Source organism: Marmota flaviventris, chromosome 1, assembly GCF_047511675.1.
Source record: "Marmota flaviventris isolate mMarFla1 chromosome 1, mMarFla1.hap1, whole genome shotgun sequence".
NCBI lineage: Eukaryota > Metazoa > Chordata > Mammalia > Rodentia > Sciuridae > Marmota > Marmota flaviventris.
Window position 1 is genome coordinate 220,596,655 of NC_092498.1, and position 16,175 is coordinate 220,612,829.

Consider the following 16,175-nt stretch of genomic DNA (forward strand, 5'->3'; position numbering starts at 1 on the left):
GCTGAGAGGCCGCTGCTGAGCCAGGTCAGGGGCAGTTTCTCATCTGGCCCCGGAGAGTGAGGACTTCAGGCTTCTGAGCCCACACCAGTGGGGCCTGCATGAGGCCCACCTGCCCGACCTGCCCGAGCCCAGTGCTGGGTGGAATGCTGAGCGGGGGGTCTGCTGGGACATTCTCCTGTTGCCATGGTGAGGCGGACCCCTGGGTGTTGAGGGAGCGGGTCAGGAGGCTGCAGGTCCAGGTTGAGGGGGCCTGCTCATGGGGGAGCGCTGGCGAGGTTCGCTCGGGGGCCACCGCAGCTCTGTGGCTGGGGCGGGATTGGAGCCCGACAGTGGTGCCCCTGGGGGCCTGCTCCAAGACCCTCAGGAGGCTGAGCTGGGCTTCCAAGACCCGGAAGAGGAGGTTCCCCCCGAGGAGATGGCAGGCCAGGAGCTCCTGGGGGCCCCTGGTCCTGGAGTGTCCCTGGACTCCGAGGAGGACCTTCCTGAGATGAGGTGGGCAGGGAGGATGCCACCGTGGGGTGTGCCTTCTGTGGGGTGGGGGTCCTCGGCACAGTCTCTCACTGTGGAGGGAGCTGCTTCCCCTGAAGCCTGTGTCCAGATCCTGCCCTTTTCCTGCTTTCTGGGAGTCAGGGGCTGTTCTGGGGCCTCAGTGCCCCTCTGGGTCCTGGCATACAGCAGGTCCTCCTCAGACGTGAGGTGGGCCAGTGTGGCCCCAGGCCAGGCTGTGACAGCGCAGGAGGTAGCAGCCAGCCTCACCCCATCTCCCGGGGCTGCGCTGGGGCTGAGAGCCAGGGCCACCTTCCCAGACACGGATGCTCCAGAGATGCTGGAAGCCCAGGCAGCCAGCCAACCCCAGGCTCTCCCACAGCCGGCTGACTATCGCGGAGGAGACCCCCAGCGTCTCCATGGCCAGGGGCAAGAGGCGGCGGCAGCGGAGGTTGCTGGAGTTGGCCAAGCCCAAGACCAACTGGCAGGGACCCAGGGACAGGTGAGGGCTGCAGCCAGCTGGCCCCTGGCATGGAGGGGAGCCCAGCCCTGGCCTCCTCTTCCCTGCCCGCCCATCCGGCCTTCGCCTCAGGGCAGTGTGCTCCAGCCTGGGGCCAGGACACCCAGGAGGCCCTCACAGGCTGGTGGCTCTGGGGCCCCCTCAGTGATGTCCAGAGGAGTGGGGAGTGGGGAGACAGGTGAACCCCGAGCCACAGGCAGGGCTGGGACCCTCTCGTCGCAGGAGGGGGTGCTGCTGTGAGGGCTATGCCTGGATGTCCCCACGCCAGGCCAACCTGGAGTTCTGCCTCTTCTGGTGAGTGGCACCTGTGCCCTGTGAGGGCGCCTGTGGGGCTGTGGCCAGGCTGGCGGTGCCCCTTTCCAGCTGCCTACCCCAACGCTGCCCGGCGCCAGAGGACCACGCTGCCTGGAGGGGCTCCTCGTCCCACTGCCTCTCCTCTTGCATCGGGGCTCCCCGGGAGGGAGGCCTGGCCCCGCTGCCCCCCTGACTGTGGCTGTATTCCAGGCCCTCCGTGTACTGGACCCAGCGCTTTCTCAAGGACACCACTCTGGCCATCACTGTTCCTGGTAGGTGGACCTCTTGTGTGGGCTGTGGGTCCCTGGGGCTGGGGACACAGCTCCTCCTGGGCTCCCCCCAGGACGATTGCCAGGCTTCCAGAGCCCCCGAGACCCATCTTGGGACGAGGGGTGCGGGCAGCCAGTATTTACTTGCGCAGGAACTCCTGTCCTCCTTCCATGTGGCCTCTGCCCTGAGTGTGGCCAGTGCCATGGAGGGAGTAGCGGACTGCAGGCTCATCCACTTGCCCTCCAGGGACTAGCCCCTAGGGCTCGCACTAACCTCAGCCAGACCCCAGTTCCAGTCAGAACTGCGTGGGGTCCCACACTCCCTGGTGCTGCCCATTGTCCTCCCTGCTGTGGGCAGCAGAAGTGGCCTCTGACAGGCGGCCCAGCCTCACACTTCACTGCAGTCCTGCCTAGTCCCCACCGTGGGACGGGCCTGCAGACACCCAGGGGAGAGGGCAATGGTCACGTGGGGCCCACATCGCCCTGGTGACTGGGCGGCTTCCCTTTCTAGCGGTGTCCCGCCGGGTGGAGGAGCTGGCGCGGCCACGAAGGTTCTACCTGGAGTGTTACAACGACAACAGGTGAGGGGAGGGCTGCGCTCCGCGGGCACCGCCGCCGCCCCTTGACCCTTGAAGCTGTGCACACAGGGAAGCCCTCCGAGGCCGAGGTCCGCCTGAGCTCGCACCCGTCCGTCCATCGCTGGAGGCAGAGGTGGACGGCCCGGAGGCTGCACGTGCAGAGGGGCCTTTTGTCTCTGCGGGTTCTGCGCTGCACTGGGGAGCCCTGGCCCACGGACTTGGTGGCAGACGTGTTCCAGCCTTAGGCCCAGGGGAGGCTGCCCAGCGGGGAAGCGGGGACTTATTCCTGGGAAGACGGAGCTGGGACCTGGCTTTTCAGGTGCGGGCCTGGGGAGCTCGCCTGGTGGGCTCTGACCACCCCCACGGTGTCTCAGGGCACCCACAGACAAATGCTGTGTCCCTGGAGTGCGCGTCCTCCCCAGGCTCCCGGGGCAGCGGGGAGTGCCTGGGAAGAGCTGCCCTACCTCGTGGGACTAGTGGCGAGGCCAACTCCGCTGGAGGCCAAGGGAGGCCTGTCCTGGGCTCCAGAGTCTCCTCTTGGGGCTCAGGTTCCCCTCATCCCAGAAACAGGGCTGAGAGAGAGACAGGCTCACAGGGAAGGACGCACACCCCTGGGTGGGCTGGCCTCTTAACTGCCACTCCCCCAGGACCACGCCCACGTGGCCCATCCCTCGGGCCACCCTGGAGTTCCAAAGCTCTAACCGCCTGAAGGAGCTGGCCACCCCCAAGATCCGGAACAACATTTGGAGCATTCAGATGTCTGAGGTAGGCGGATCATGCCCTGGGGCGGGGCGGGGCGGGAGCTGCCCGGCCTGCTGCTGTGCTGGCAGGTCCTGCCTGTTTCCCTCTCTGTGCTGGGGCTTGCTCTGGGCGGTCCTTCCCTGCCCATGGGGGCCCGGAGCCATCTCAAAGCTTCCCATTCAGCCCGGGCCATGCAGCTGCGAGGTGGAGGGCTGGGCGTGGCTCAGCAGTAGCGCTGAGCTGCTGCCCTGCGGAAGTGCCCATGTCCTGCTGGCCCTGCGGGAGTGCGTCCTGCTGACCAGCAGGCCTGGAGAGCTCCAGACCCTGACCCTGATCTCTGACTGCAGGGAAGCAGGGCTTCACCTGCTGCTTGGGCAGCTCTAGCCCTTCCTTGGTTGGTGGGGTGAGGCCCCTGGGGCAGCCACCCTCTATCTCCTGCTGGCCAGGGAGGGCCTCAGCCATTCCAGTTCCAACTGTCCACAGCAGGCTTCCTGGAATGCAGGCTTTGCCATCCCTGGGGATGGGATTTCTGGGTCCCGGGTGTCTGGCTCCCAACCTGTGCAGAGCACCCACAGCGGCTACAGCCAGCCCAGGGTGGTGTCCTCTTGCCGGGTCAGCAGCGTCCAGCCTCCTGTGGAGCTGCATACTGCTTGGCCGTGGCTGGCTGGACAGCTGGGCTGGTTACAGGCCAGCAGCAGCCACCCTACCTGGGTGAAGCTCCTCCATAGCACCTGCCCACGCTGCAGCTCTCCTTGGTGGGTGGCATCTGGGTCCAAAGGAGGTCAGGCCCTGGTTGCCTGCTCCGCCCTCTGCCTGCCCTCCATCCCTGGAGAGGGTTGCCCCCGCCCTGCCTTCCTCGCCCAGCCCCTGACTACTCCTGAGCACTAGAACCTTGGCAGCCCAGACCTCCAGAGAAGGTCCAGTTCTGAGCCTGGAATTCAGGGGCGGGCACCTTGAGCTTGGCCCCTCCTCTCCTTCCCCGTGGCATTCCCCTCTGACCTAGGACCCAACCCCCAGGCCTTGGCACACCTGACACCTCTTTCCTCTACAGTCCACCGTTGGTCCAGCTGCCCCTCCCCAGCCCTCCCTGCAGTCCCTCAGTACCAACCTGGCCAGCTGCGGAGGATCCAGGGTTGAAGGGGTCTCATGGGAGAAGAGGTGGCAGCCAGCTGCCGGGGAGCTGCAGACCCTGGTGGGGGGCTCAGAGCAGCCAGGGCAGAGTTGAGGAAAACCAATTTTGTTTGAGCACGAATTCTTTGGGAAACGCTAGAATTATCTGTCAGGTTTCTAGGTGAGCTCCTGCCAGGTCCCACCTTGTCCCAGCTTGGCCAGCGTGGCACAGTTCCACACCCACAGATAGACCACAACTGGCACCCAGGGTGCTGGGCTTCGCGTGTGCGAGCAGCACCTGTCCTTGCCTCCACGCGAGGGATCGCAGGGGGATCCCGATGGGGTCGCTGGAGAGCAGTGCTAGTGCTGGGCCACATCCCATTGAAGGAATTCACCGTGTTGACCTGTGCAGCCCCTGCTAGTGGACCTGCTCCTACTAGTGGACGGTGGCTTGCCTTGAGTGTGTACCCAGGCCTGCAGACCCCAGCACTTCTGCTGTCCCGGCCCAGTGCTGTGCTCTCTGAGGGTGGGCGTGATGGCGCGCTCTCTAGAGCTGTGCACTTACTCCGGCACTCGCCGGCCTTCTCGCTTGGGCTCAGTAACCTCAGGCCTTTTTTTGTTGTTTCCTCGAATGTGTGGACCTGGAGTGGTGTTTTGATGCTTAATGTACATTTCCCTAGTCAGCAGAGAGGACTGTTGACCATTTAGGGCCACTCTTTTATCTCACTTACCCCATTCCCTGTTAAGTTTTTATTACTGATTTGAAGGAGCTCTTTATACATGATGGCCATCAAGTTTTTGCAGACTCATTTCTTGTTTCTTGTCTTTCAGTGTTGTTTATGGGATCCTTTGCTTCAGGGTCAGTGAGCAGTCATGGACTGTTTTGCTCCTTCCCTATTCCTATTTCCAGGTGTCCCGGGTGTCCAGGGCAGCCCAGATGGCAGTCCCCAGCTCACGGACCCTCCGGCTGGCAAAACCTAGGGTCGCAGCCACCATGTTGGAAGAGTGGGACCCCGTGCCAAAACCTAAACCCCAGGCGCCAGACTACAGCCGTCTCCTTCAACTGGCCAGTGAGTCGGTGCCCTGGGGCTCTGCTCCGGCCACACCTGAGGCTGTGGGTGGGGATGCCAGTCTGGATGGGAAGCCTGTTTTTGCAAACCAGTGCGGCCGGCGGCTTCCTTGCTCTGCTCCTGCACTGCTGACCACGAGCAGTGCTGTGGGCGTCTGCACCGCCGGCTCGGCTTCCTAGAGGAGGAGCCCTGACCCGGTGGAGGATGCAGTCACAGTGGCGGGCGTCACCCCTTTAGGAATGGAGGTTTTCTGGAGTCACCTGGGGGCATTTGGACCAGTTAAACACCCACTTCCCCAGCAATCCAAGAGGACTGGAGAGCACCTGGAAAAATGCCCGTGGCCACAGCCATGGCTATGGGGACGCGCTTAGCACCAAGTGCAGGGCAGACACAGGCGGCAGGCAGGCGGACATGTGAGGGGGTCCCTGTGCTCTCCTGGAAGCCTGCCGCAGCCCAGAGTCCCCGCCCAACGCCCGCCCGCTGGCCAGTGCCCCCCCACTCAACCTCCGCTCCTGGAACACCTGGCACAGACTCCACCGTGTGCCCCACACCCTGGCCCCTCTAGGGCCAGCCGGGTCTCGAGCTCCTGGGGCCGTTTCCCATGCGGCTCCCAGCTGGCTGTCCGTGCTCTGCATCACACCGTGGTCTGTGTGGTGGCCAGCGGGTCCCTCTTCAATATCACTTGTCCAATTCCTGGTTTGGCTTTTGATTTGGAGCTGCGTTTAGGTAGGACGGTCTGGATGCGTTGCTGAGCACACTGAGGAGACCCCTCAGACTGTCTGCGCCTGCTCTTGTGTGTGGGGTCCTCTGCCTGGTGGCGCTCTCTGCCCAGGGAGGACAAGGGTGGGAGCGCAGCACTCACCTCATCGCAGGCCCCTCTCCCGCACACCGTGGGTGTGAGGACTGGGTGCCTGTCGGCACACGCTCACCGGCCTTTCAGGAGTGCCAACACGGCCTGGGGATGTGGCTCAAGCGGTAGCGCGCTCGCCTGGCATGCGTGCAGCCCAGGTTCGATCCTCAGCACCACATACCAACAAAGATGTTGTGTCCGCCGAGAACTAAAAAATAAATATTAAAAAAAAAAAGTGCCAACACGATTGAGAGCGGATGTGTGCGTTGCTGGGGGGCTGGAACTGGCTCTCTAATGGAGGCACTCCCCAGGAAGGGCTGCGACCATGACCTGTTCCTTGTGCCTTTCCCAGGCTGGATTAAAGCCCGGCCATGCATACTAAGCGCGTCTCTACCACGAGGTGGAATCGGGTGTTTGTGCTAAGCACGTTTCTACCACGGAGGCCACTCACGGACTGCCACCCGCGACCTGTTCGATCTGTTCGTTGTGCCTTCCCGTGCTGAATGGAATCGGGCGTTTGTGCTAAACGTGTCTCTACCACGAGGCCACCCATGGGCTGCCACCTGAGACCTGTTCGTTGTGCCTTCCCGTGCTGGATGGAATCGGGTGTTTGTGCTAAACGTGTCTCTACCACGAGGCCACCCATGGGCTGCCACCTGAGACCTGTTCGTTGTGCCTTCCCGTGCTGGATGGAATCGGGTGTTTGTGCTAAACGCGTCTCTACCACGAGGCCACCCATGGGCTGCCACCTGAGACCTGTTCGTTGTGCCTTCCCGTGCTGGATGGAATAGGGATGTTCCTGTGCTAAACATGTCTCTACCACGAGGCCACCCACGGGCTGCCACCTGAGACCTGTTCGATCTGTTCGTTGTGCCTTCCCATGCTGGATGGAATCGGGCGTTTGCGCTAAGCGCGTCTCTACCACGAGGCCACCCACAGGATGCCACCTGAGACCTGTTCGTTGTGCCTTCCCGTGCTGGATGGAATCGGGTGTTTGTGCTAAACGTGTCTCTACCACGGAGGCCACTCACGGGCTGCCACCCGCGACCTGTTCGATCTGTTCGTTGTGCCTTCCCTGTGCTGGATGGAATAGGGATGTTCCTGTGCTAAACGTGTCTCTACCACAAGGCCACCCAGGGACTGCCACTTGAGACCTGTTCGTTGTGCCTTCCCTGTGCTGAATGGAATCGGGCATTTGCGCTAAGCCCGTCTCTACCACGAGGCCACCCACGGGCTGCCACCCGCGACCTGTTCGATCTGTTCGTTGTGCCTTCCCGCGCTGGATGGAATAGGGGCATTTGTGCTAAACATGTCTCTACCACGAGGCCACCCACAGGCTGCCACCTGAGACCTGTTCGTTGTGCCTTCCTGTGCTGGATGGAATCGGGCGTTTGCGCTAAGCGCATCTCTACCGCGAGGCCACCCACGGGCTGCCACCCGCGACCTGTTCGATCTGTTCGTTGTGCCTTCCCGTGCTGGATGGAATCGGGATGTTCCTGTGCTAAACGTGTCTCTACCACAAGGCCACCCAGGGACTGCCACTTGAGACCTGTTCGTTGTGCCTTCCCTGTGCTGAATGGAATCGGGCATTTGCGCTAAGCCCGTCTCTACCACGAGGCCACCCACGGGCTGCCACCCGCGACCTGTTCGATCTGTTCGTTGTGCCTTCCCGTGCTGGATGGAATTGGGCGTTTGTGCTAAACGTGTCTCTACCACGAGGCCACTCACGGGCTGCCACCTGAGACCTGTTCGTTGTGCCTTCCCCGTGCTGGATGGAATAGGGATGTTCCTGTGCTAAACGTGTCTCTACCACGGAGGCCACCCAGGGACTGCCACCTGAGACCTGTTGGTTGTGCCTTCCCGTGCTGGATGGAATTGGGCGTTTGTGTTAAGTGGGTCTCTACCACGAGGCCACCCACGGGCTGCCACCCGAGACCTGTTTGATCTGTTTGTTGTACCTTCCCTGTGCTGGATGGAATCAGACGTTTAGCTAAGTGCGTCTCTACCACGAGGTTACCCACGGGCTGCCACCTGAGACCTGTTCGTTGTGCCTTCCCCGTGCTGGATGAAATCGGGTGTTTGTGCTAAGTGGGTCTCTACCACGAGGCCACCCACGGGCTGCCACCCGAGACCTGTTCGTTGTGCCTTCCCCGTGCTGGATGGAATCGGGTGTTTGTGCTAAGTGGGTCTCTACCACGAGGCCACCCACGGGCTGCCACCCGCGACCTGTTCGATCTGTTCGTTGTGCCTTCCCGTGCTGGATGGAATTGGGCGTTTGTGCTAAACGTGTCTCTACCACGAGGCCACTCACGGGCTGCCACCTGAAACCTGTTCGTTGTGCCTTCCCCGTGCTGGATGGAATCGGATGTTTGTGCTAAGCTTGTCTCTACCACCGGCTCTACCCGTGGACTGCCACCCGCATTTAGAAAGGTGGAATGACCGAGATGGTGCAGGGTGGCACCCTTGGGAATTGCAAGGCCTGCACTGTCATGGGGGGAGGGAGAGAGGCGGCTGGCAGAGGGGTGTGCTACTAGGGGCCAGAGTGTCTCTAGCGCAGGTGCACACGTGGCTCCACACTTGCTCGGAGCCTTCTGGGAGGGCTAATCCTGGCCACCCGCCGCACACTTGCTGCAGACCCTGGGCCTGTGTCCCTACCCGGCCCCGCTTGCCAGGGAGGGCGCTTGGCTTTCCCCCAGGGCTCCCGTGGAGCCAGGTGTCCTCGGGCCCGGGAGCCTCGTCCATGTGCACTGAGACACCAAGCAAAGAGGGGCTTTGGAAGGGGCCTGTGACCCCCAGTATGGGGCCAGAGTTCCCAGAGATGGAAGCCAAGGGCCTGGAGGCTGCTTTTCCTCCCTGCCAGCTCGCTCTTCCCCGACAGGCTGCAGTGGGGGGGTGGGGAGATGGCGAGGAGGGAGCTGGCCTCCTGGGAGAAGACGTGCCTGTGAACCCCCTTCCCACAGTGACACCAGAGCAGAGCTGAGGGTGGACTCTGGCTGGCCCCAAGGACTTCTGGAACTGTAGCCAGTTGAAACCTTTTCTCTTCACAATTTACCCTCTTAAAGGGTGCTATTTAGCACACTCTTGGGGTCATGGAATCATCACCTCTACTTAATTCCAGAACATTCCATCACCCCAAAGGAAGGCTGACCTCACGAGCAGTCCCCTTTCCCTCCTGAGCCCTGCATGCGTGGGTCCATGTCCACGTCCTTCTCTGGACCCTCCTGTCCTGGAGTCCATACGTGCCCTGTGTGTCTGGCTCTCCCTGAGCACGAGGTCCTTAGGTCCGTCCACACTGCAGTGTGTCACCTCGCTCTTCTCGTGGCTGCGCGCTCCAGGTGCGCGTGGCCTTGCTGTGAGTCCTGCCGCCACGTGGGAACTGGCTGAGCCCGACTGTCCCTCTCTCCCACCCTCTAGTGCCCAAGGCCCAGTCAGACAAATGCGTTCCTGACCGTGATCCCCGCTGGGAGGTGCTGGATGGCACCAAGAAGGCGGTGGCCAGCCCGCGGGTGGTCTTCCTGGCCCAGCCCAAGGTGCGCCAGGACTTCAGTGAGGACGACGACCCCTACCGCATCTCCCCAGCCTCCCTGGTGGCACAGGCGTCCCCACGCCTCTACGAGCTTGCCACCCCAAAGAGCATCACCAAGAAAGTGTGACACCAGGCCTGACCCAGCTCCCAGTAAACACCAAGAGTAACCCGCCGTGTGCGCTGAGCTTCTTGGCCTGGGGGGCGAGCTGCGGAGCCCAGGGAGCAATAATAATGCGTATTTTTGCATGTGCCTGCGGTTTGTGCGGCCCTTTCATTTCCTAAGTCACTGCCGCCAAGTCTCCGAGGGTGGGCTTCCAGCCCCTCCACCTGCGAGGCTCCCCAGCCCCCACCTGCCATCCAGCCGTCTGAGGTCCGTGGCACCTCCGACCCAGGCAGCTCTCCCATTAACCCATGGGCCTACAGACGTGGAGGCCCCGGCCCGGCACACTGGGCCCCCAGGTGGTGGTGTTGGGAGGTGGGGCTTGGGGGAGGGGCTCCTGACACTGGGGTCAGAACCTGTGAACTCAGCTGAAGCCCACAGCGCCCCGCCCTGCTGCCAACCCAGAGGAAGGCCCCCCAGCGGCCCAGCCTGGCCCGTCCAGCTCCAGGATGGTGGGACACGGGCTTTCGTTCTCTGGGCACCGCTCGGTCCACGGCAGTTTGCTGTAGCAGTGTGGACAGACCAAAGCTCCTGCGGCCACAGAAAGAGGCCCAGACAGGCCTTAGGACAGCGGGTACTGGTCGGGAACGACCATGCCGAGTAGACCTAGCTGCAGCAGGCTGCCTCCTGAGGCCCGAGGAGAGTCTACGTCCCCCTCCTCCAGCTCCCAGGATGCCGCAGCCCTTCAGCTCCAGGGCCAGCGCGCAGCGTCTTCCCGGCTCCCTGACTCTCGCCCTCCTGCCTCCTCCCGTGAGGACCCTGAGGTGACGCCAGCTCAGGGCCTCCCAGGATCCCACCTCAGAGTCTCTTCTGCCCTGGGAGGTGTGTGGCCTCAGGTTCTGGGGTCAGGACGTGGGCATCCGGGGGCTGTGATGAAACCCGGTACCCTCCTGCTCCCGGGCTCCGCCTAGGTCAGGTCACCACGGGGTCGCGTGGGCTGGTTTGGCCTGACCCGTCCACGGTGGGGTTTTTTTGGATCCTACTGTGTTGGTCAGCTCTTCTTCACGTGACCAAAATACCCAACAGGAACAACTCAGAGGAAGAGAAGTTTGTTCGGCTCCTGGTTGGAGAGGTCCCGTCCAGGGTTGGAGGGCTGCGGCCCCGGAGCGAGGTGAGGCGGGTATCATGGTGGAAACGGCAGCAGAGGCGCAGGCAGCAGAGAGCCAGAGGGGGGCTCCAGAGAGGGAGGCCCCGAGACCTGACCCCCAGTCTCTCGCCCCAGCCTCCGGCTGCCGCCCACCAGCCCTTTCACATCAGCAGCCCCAGACGGGTCCTCCTACCAGGGGCCACAGTTGTGCTCCAGCCGACCCTCAGGTGGCCCTGTGCCCACCCAACAGCACCCACCTAGCCTGGGTGCCCAGGCGCCCCAGCTGCTGGCTCACGGATCAGGGCACGTGGGTGAGTGTGTGCAGAGGCTTGCTCTTCCTCCCGCACCCACTTCGCCACGGACCACCATGGACAAAGCTCCAACCGGGCCGCTCTGGGTGCCTCCCTGAAGGAGACTGGGCTCATCCCTGTGCCCCTGGGGGGGTGCACCCGGAGCAGATGGTGAGGAGGAGCACGCAGGACCAGCCAGCTCAGCCAGGCCCTGTCCTCGACACTGAGAGATGTTCCCTGCGGGGGCAAAGGCTGTGAAGAGCAGTGGCCATCCAGGGAATTATCCCGACTGCCTGGTGGACAGCACTGGGGGCCAGAGTATGTCCACTCCAGGAGAGGCCACTGTGACACAGAGCAGGTGCTGTGCGACCAGCGAGAAGACGAGGGAGAGGCTGAGGCAGGGGCTCTGGAAGGAGGGAGATCAGCCCTGGCCTTTGGGGGCTGTCAAAGTCAGCCCCCAAGCCAGTTCCCACCTGTAGAGACCTGCCCCCCAGTCTCGCCCAGCCTGTCCTCAGACACACAGGCTGTCCTGCCTGTGACTCCAGGGATACAATCCCACCAACGAAGAGAAACAGAGCTGGGGTCTTCCACAGGTGACCTTCAAAACAAAACGAGATGTTGCCGTTGAATGGTGTCCACGTCCACCGGCTCTCTTGTTAGGGCCGCCTCACACAGATAAGAAGCACAAGGAGACCCGGGACCCTGAAAAGAATGGGCAGTGAGGAGGGGCCAGGCAGGGTGGGCTTAGCTTCAGGGGCGCCGAGGAGGGGGATGGCCCCAGAGGCAGAAAGGGAAGGAGGGCCTGCTGGGTGGAGGAGGAGTCACCCAGGAACCGGAGCCCGCAGCCTGGACCTGGCTGGGTGGGGCGTGGCCACCGCTGAGCTGCGTTGCTGAAGCGCCACCAGCAGCTGCCGAGCAGAGGCAGAGGAGGCTGAGCCAGGTCCAAGAGGCCTCCTCACAGCTCAGGGGCTCCTGGGAGGAACACACAGTGGGCCAAGTGAAGACTGCAAAACAGAAAACACAGATGTGAATGAATGAACCGACCACTGCCTCAGTGCCCGAGAGCCAGGCAGGTCCCCGAGCCACCGGAGGGCAGCCAGTGCAGAGGGCAGGAGAGACCTGAGAGAGCCTGCTGCAGGCCCACATGGCAGCACGGAGGACAGGAGGAAGGCGCGGTCGCCCGGGTGCAGCGTCATCCGAGGGGCCACGAGAGCTGGGGATGTGGAGACTGGGAAAGGGGACGCCGCACACATGGACTGTGTCCTCCAGATCCTCAAGGAGACTATGCTGCCAGAATAGAGCAGGCATCCACACTCCTGAGGGAAGAGAGCGCTCCAGGAGCACAGAAGATGGGACCTGTAGGTGGAAAGGGACGCCAGACACCGCCTGAGGGACTGCGGACCGAAGAGCAGAGGAGGCCGGGCTGGCTCAGATCCAGCACCAGCGCAGACACGCACAGGGCGAGAACCCTGGGCTCTGTGACCACCTGGACCGGAGGCCCAGGGCCCAGGGCAGTGAGGCCCCTCTGTTCCCATAGGCTCTATCGCTGGGACAGGAGGCAGTGGCCTCGTGGCCCCAAGAGCTGACCCTCCAGGCCAGCACCGTGCAGTAGAAAGACAGAGAAAGAAGCTCTGAGTGAGCAGGAAAAGAGGGTGCCCGAGGATCCCGGGTGGCCCCAGGAGAGAAAATGAGGACAGCACGGAGACAGTCAGGCCACGGTGGGGGGCGGGAGGCCATGCAGAGGTGAAGAGGGCCAGCAGAGCAGCTCCAGGAGGCAGTGCTGGCTATCACACTAGGCAGAGGCCTGTCCAGGGGCGAGGGGTTGAGGGAAATGGGAGCGCACAGATGCGCTGGCACCCGCCCAGCAAGCAGACAGCTCCAGGAAGAGGGAGGGGCAGAGCAACAGGACCTCCAGGGAACTCTGAGTCAGCAGGAGCCTCGGGTGAGGGACCTGGCACAGTAAGCCAACACCACCTCCTGCGATAATGACGATAATGACGATAGACGACGTCACTGCAGCCTGTGATCTAAGGCAGTGCTACTTGAGTCTGCTTATAGTATTTTACATAAGATTGAGAAACAACACCGTTACCTGGAGTCCATTTGAAAAAGAATGGACTGGACATCATCACCCTAGATCCATACACGATCGCACGAATGGTACGACTCTACATCGCGTACAACCAGGGAACTGAAAAGTCGTGCTCTATTTGTGTACAGTGAAGTGGAATGCATTCTGTTGTCATGCCTAGCAGTAGAACAAATAAAAAATTCTGACAAAGAAAAAGAATGAATAAGTAAAATTCACAAAAGGCAAAAGAAAGAAAAAATAATGGAATATTCCTGTGATTCCAGAGGCTTTGAACCTTGAGGCAGAAGGATCACAAGTTCAAAGTCTGCCTTAGCAACTTATCAGGCTCTAAGCAACTTAGTGAGATCCTGTCTCAAAACATAAAAGGGACTGGGGAGGGGCTGGGGTTGTGGCTTAGCCTTAGAGTGCTTGCCTAGCACGGGTGCACAACGCCCTGGGTTGGATCCTCCGCACCACAAAAATAAATAAATAAAATATATTGTGTCCAACTAAAAAATAAAAAAAAAAAAAACAAGGACTGGGGAGGGTTGGAGTTGTGGCTCAGCAGTAGAGCATTCCTTAGCACATGCAAGGCGCTGGATCCAATCCTCAGCACCACATATAAATAAATAAATATAATAAAGGTATTGTGTATAACTTTTTTTTTTTTAGAAAAGGACTGGGGATCTGACTCAGTTTGGTAAGCACCACAGGATCAATACTGGGTATCAAAAAACAAAACAAAACAAAACAAAAAAGAATGGAACAAACTCGTTCATACCTTTATATTTCATTCGCTGATTCTGTGTTGGACAGAAATTTTTTTCTAATTTGGACGACTTATTTTTATTATTTATTTTATTTTTTAACACAAATGCACAACTTTTAATTTCTATTGTTGTACATGACCAGGTAATGTTTTAATAAACTTATTTCAATAAAATTTATTATTGAAGTGCCATTTCTTGTTTTTAAAATATGTTTTTTAGTTGTAGATGTACACAATACCTTTATTTAGTATTTCTTTTTATTTGGTGCTGGGATCGAACTTACTATCTCAGGCCATGCGTGCCAGGCAAGCACTCTACCACTAAGCCACAACCCCAGCCCCTCCATTTATTTTTAAAATGCAGTTATGGGGCCTGGGGATGTGGCTCAAGCGGTAGCACGCTCGCCTGGCATGCGTGCGGCCCGGGTTCCATCCTCAGCACCACAAACCAACAAAGATGTTGTGTCTGCCGAAAACTAAAAAATAAATATTAAAATTCTCTCTCTCTCTTAAAAAAATGCACTTATGGGAAGATATTCAGGTACCTCATGTTCTGATTACATAGTGCTGGTGTGTAGGAACAAAATTAAGTAAGTTATGTAGGACTGTAACTAATCGCTCAAATAAGCATGGTGACCATCCACGTTCTCAGGAAAAACAGGTATGAAAGCAAAATGGGTTTGGTGATGTGGATACTGCGCTGCAGACTCTATGGCCGCTGGTGCCCATCTGGGAATGGCCTCACTGTGGCCAGGTGCTCTCCCAGGGCAGCCCCTCGGGTGACTCAGTGTGAGGCCTCTGTCCACTGTCTTCATCTCCGTGGGTCCATTTGATAGCTCTCCTGTGGACTTGCTGCCTTCGGAAGCTGCATGAGCAGCAGGTTCTAGAGCTGTGGCTGAGTGGCTCCTGTCACCTTGAGGCTCCTGGTTCTGGGGGTAATGTGGCCCTGAGAGCCAGTGGGCAGCAGTGGGCACTGATAGAGACCCATGCAAGGACCAGGTGTGTGCAGCGGAGAGGATGCTGTAGGACGCTGGCGATCAGACTTGCCCCAGTTCACAGGGAATGGTTGGGTCACCCTGGGGCCACTGAGCTCAGTTTCTACCTCTCTTGCAAGTCCAGGGGCCTCGTTTTAGTTCTTCATCATGCTGTGCTGCACTTGAAACTATTGTTTCTTGCTGTGCTTTGAATGATGTCAACTGCTCCAAAATTCATGTTGAAACTTAGTCCTCAAGGTGACAGTATTGAGCGGTGCGGCTTGGGCAGGTAGTTAATGACATCAGCGCCCTTACAGAGGGCTGTGAGTGGCAGGGTCCCTCCACCCCATGCATACACCGTGCTTGTTGTCTGGAGGACACAGCAAGGCCTCTTGGAAGTGCAAATGTGGTCCTCACCAGACAGCAAATCTGTCTGCACCTCCGTCTTGGATTTCCAACCTCCAGAACTGTGAGAGATAGTTTCCAGTTTTTATGAATGACCCAGTCTGTGGGTTTTTGTTTGCTGTGAGACAGGATCTTGGACTCCTGGTCCTCCTACCTCAGCCTGAGCAGCTGGGATGTTTTAATAAATGGTAATGTTTTAACCACCTCCTCTGGCTCTCGTATTTTGTTATAGTGGCACAGACAGGCTAAGATACTTTTTTTTTTTTTTGGCAGTACTGGGGCTTGAGCTCAGAAGCACTTTACCCCTGAGCTACTTCCCCAGCCCCTTTTTAAAAATTTATCTTGACATAGGGTCTCCCTAAATTCCCAAAGCTGCGTCAAAATTTTGATCCTCTTGCCTCAGCCTGTGAGTACCTGGGACTATCGGTGTGTACCACTGTGCTTGGCCTTTTGTTTTTTAAATCTTTCAAACATGCATGACTCAAGTTTTGTGTCACAGGTTAGATTCCTGAAAACTTTTTTAAAAATATATTTTTAGTTATAGTGGACACAATACCTTTATTTTATGTATATATTTTTATGTGGTGCTGAGGATTGAACCCAGTGCTTCACACATACTAGGCAAGAGCTCTACCACTGAGCCACAATCCCAGCCCTCTGGAAACAGACTTTTAAAATTTTTTTAAATTAGAGTTTTATGGTTATACATGTTAGTTGGGTTTACCCTGAGAAACTCATGTGCATGAAAACTGATTTCAGTTCATAAGCCCCCTTTGCCCTCCTGTCCCCTGCTTCTCTTTTCTCTTTTCTAGATTTGTTTTTAGCTCATCTATTAATCTGTATTTGATTGGTTCCTTATGTAACCTCCTCCTTCCTTCCCTCTTTCCTTTATTTTTGGAAACAGACTTTTGAAACAGATGATGTGCAGGAAGAACTAGGGGTTACCCTTGGGTTCAGTGCCGGTCAGGGGAGCAT

General features: G+C 59.0%; 1 protein-coding gene across 1 annotated transcript; it reads left to right on the forward strand.

Annotated features, from left to right (window-relative positions):
- Window positions 1-256: 256 nt before the first annotated feature.
- Window positions 257-9,571, forward strand: Spmap2 (sperm microtubule associated protein 2). Its single transcript, XM_027952369.2, has 8 exons — window positions 257-492; window positions 869-988; window positions 1,229-1,300; window positions 1,511-1,572; window positions 2,081-2,150; window positions 2,795-2,912; window positions 4,909-5,068; window positions 9,333-9,571. The coding sequence occupies exons 1-8, from the start codon at window positions 257-259 to the stop codon at window positions 9,569-9,571; spliced, it is 1,077 nt and encodes a 358-aa protein (XP_027808170.2).
- Window positions 9,572-16,175: the final 6,604 nt, after the last annotated feature.

Bases quoted from the DNA above. Each gene is read 5' to 3' on its own strand.
- Spmap2 (XM_027952369.2), top strand. From the start codon at position 257: ATGGGGGAGCGCTGGCGAGGTTCGCTCGGGGGCCACCGCAGCTCTGTG. The intron at 1,301-1,510 runs GTGAGTGGCACC...GCTGTATTCCAG, and splicing joins CTGGAGTTCTGCCTCTTCTG to GCCCTCCGTGTACTGGACCC. The intron at 1,573-2,080 runs GTAGGTGGACCT...TTCCCTTTCTAG, and splicing joins TCTGGCCATCACTGTTCCTG to CGGTGTCCCGCCGGGTGGAG.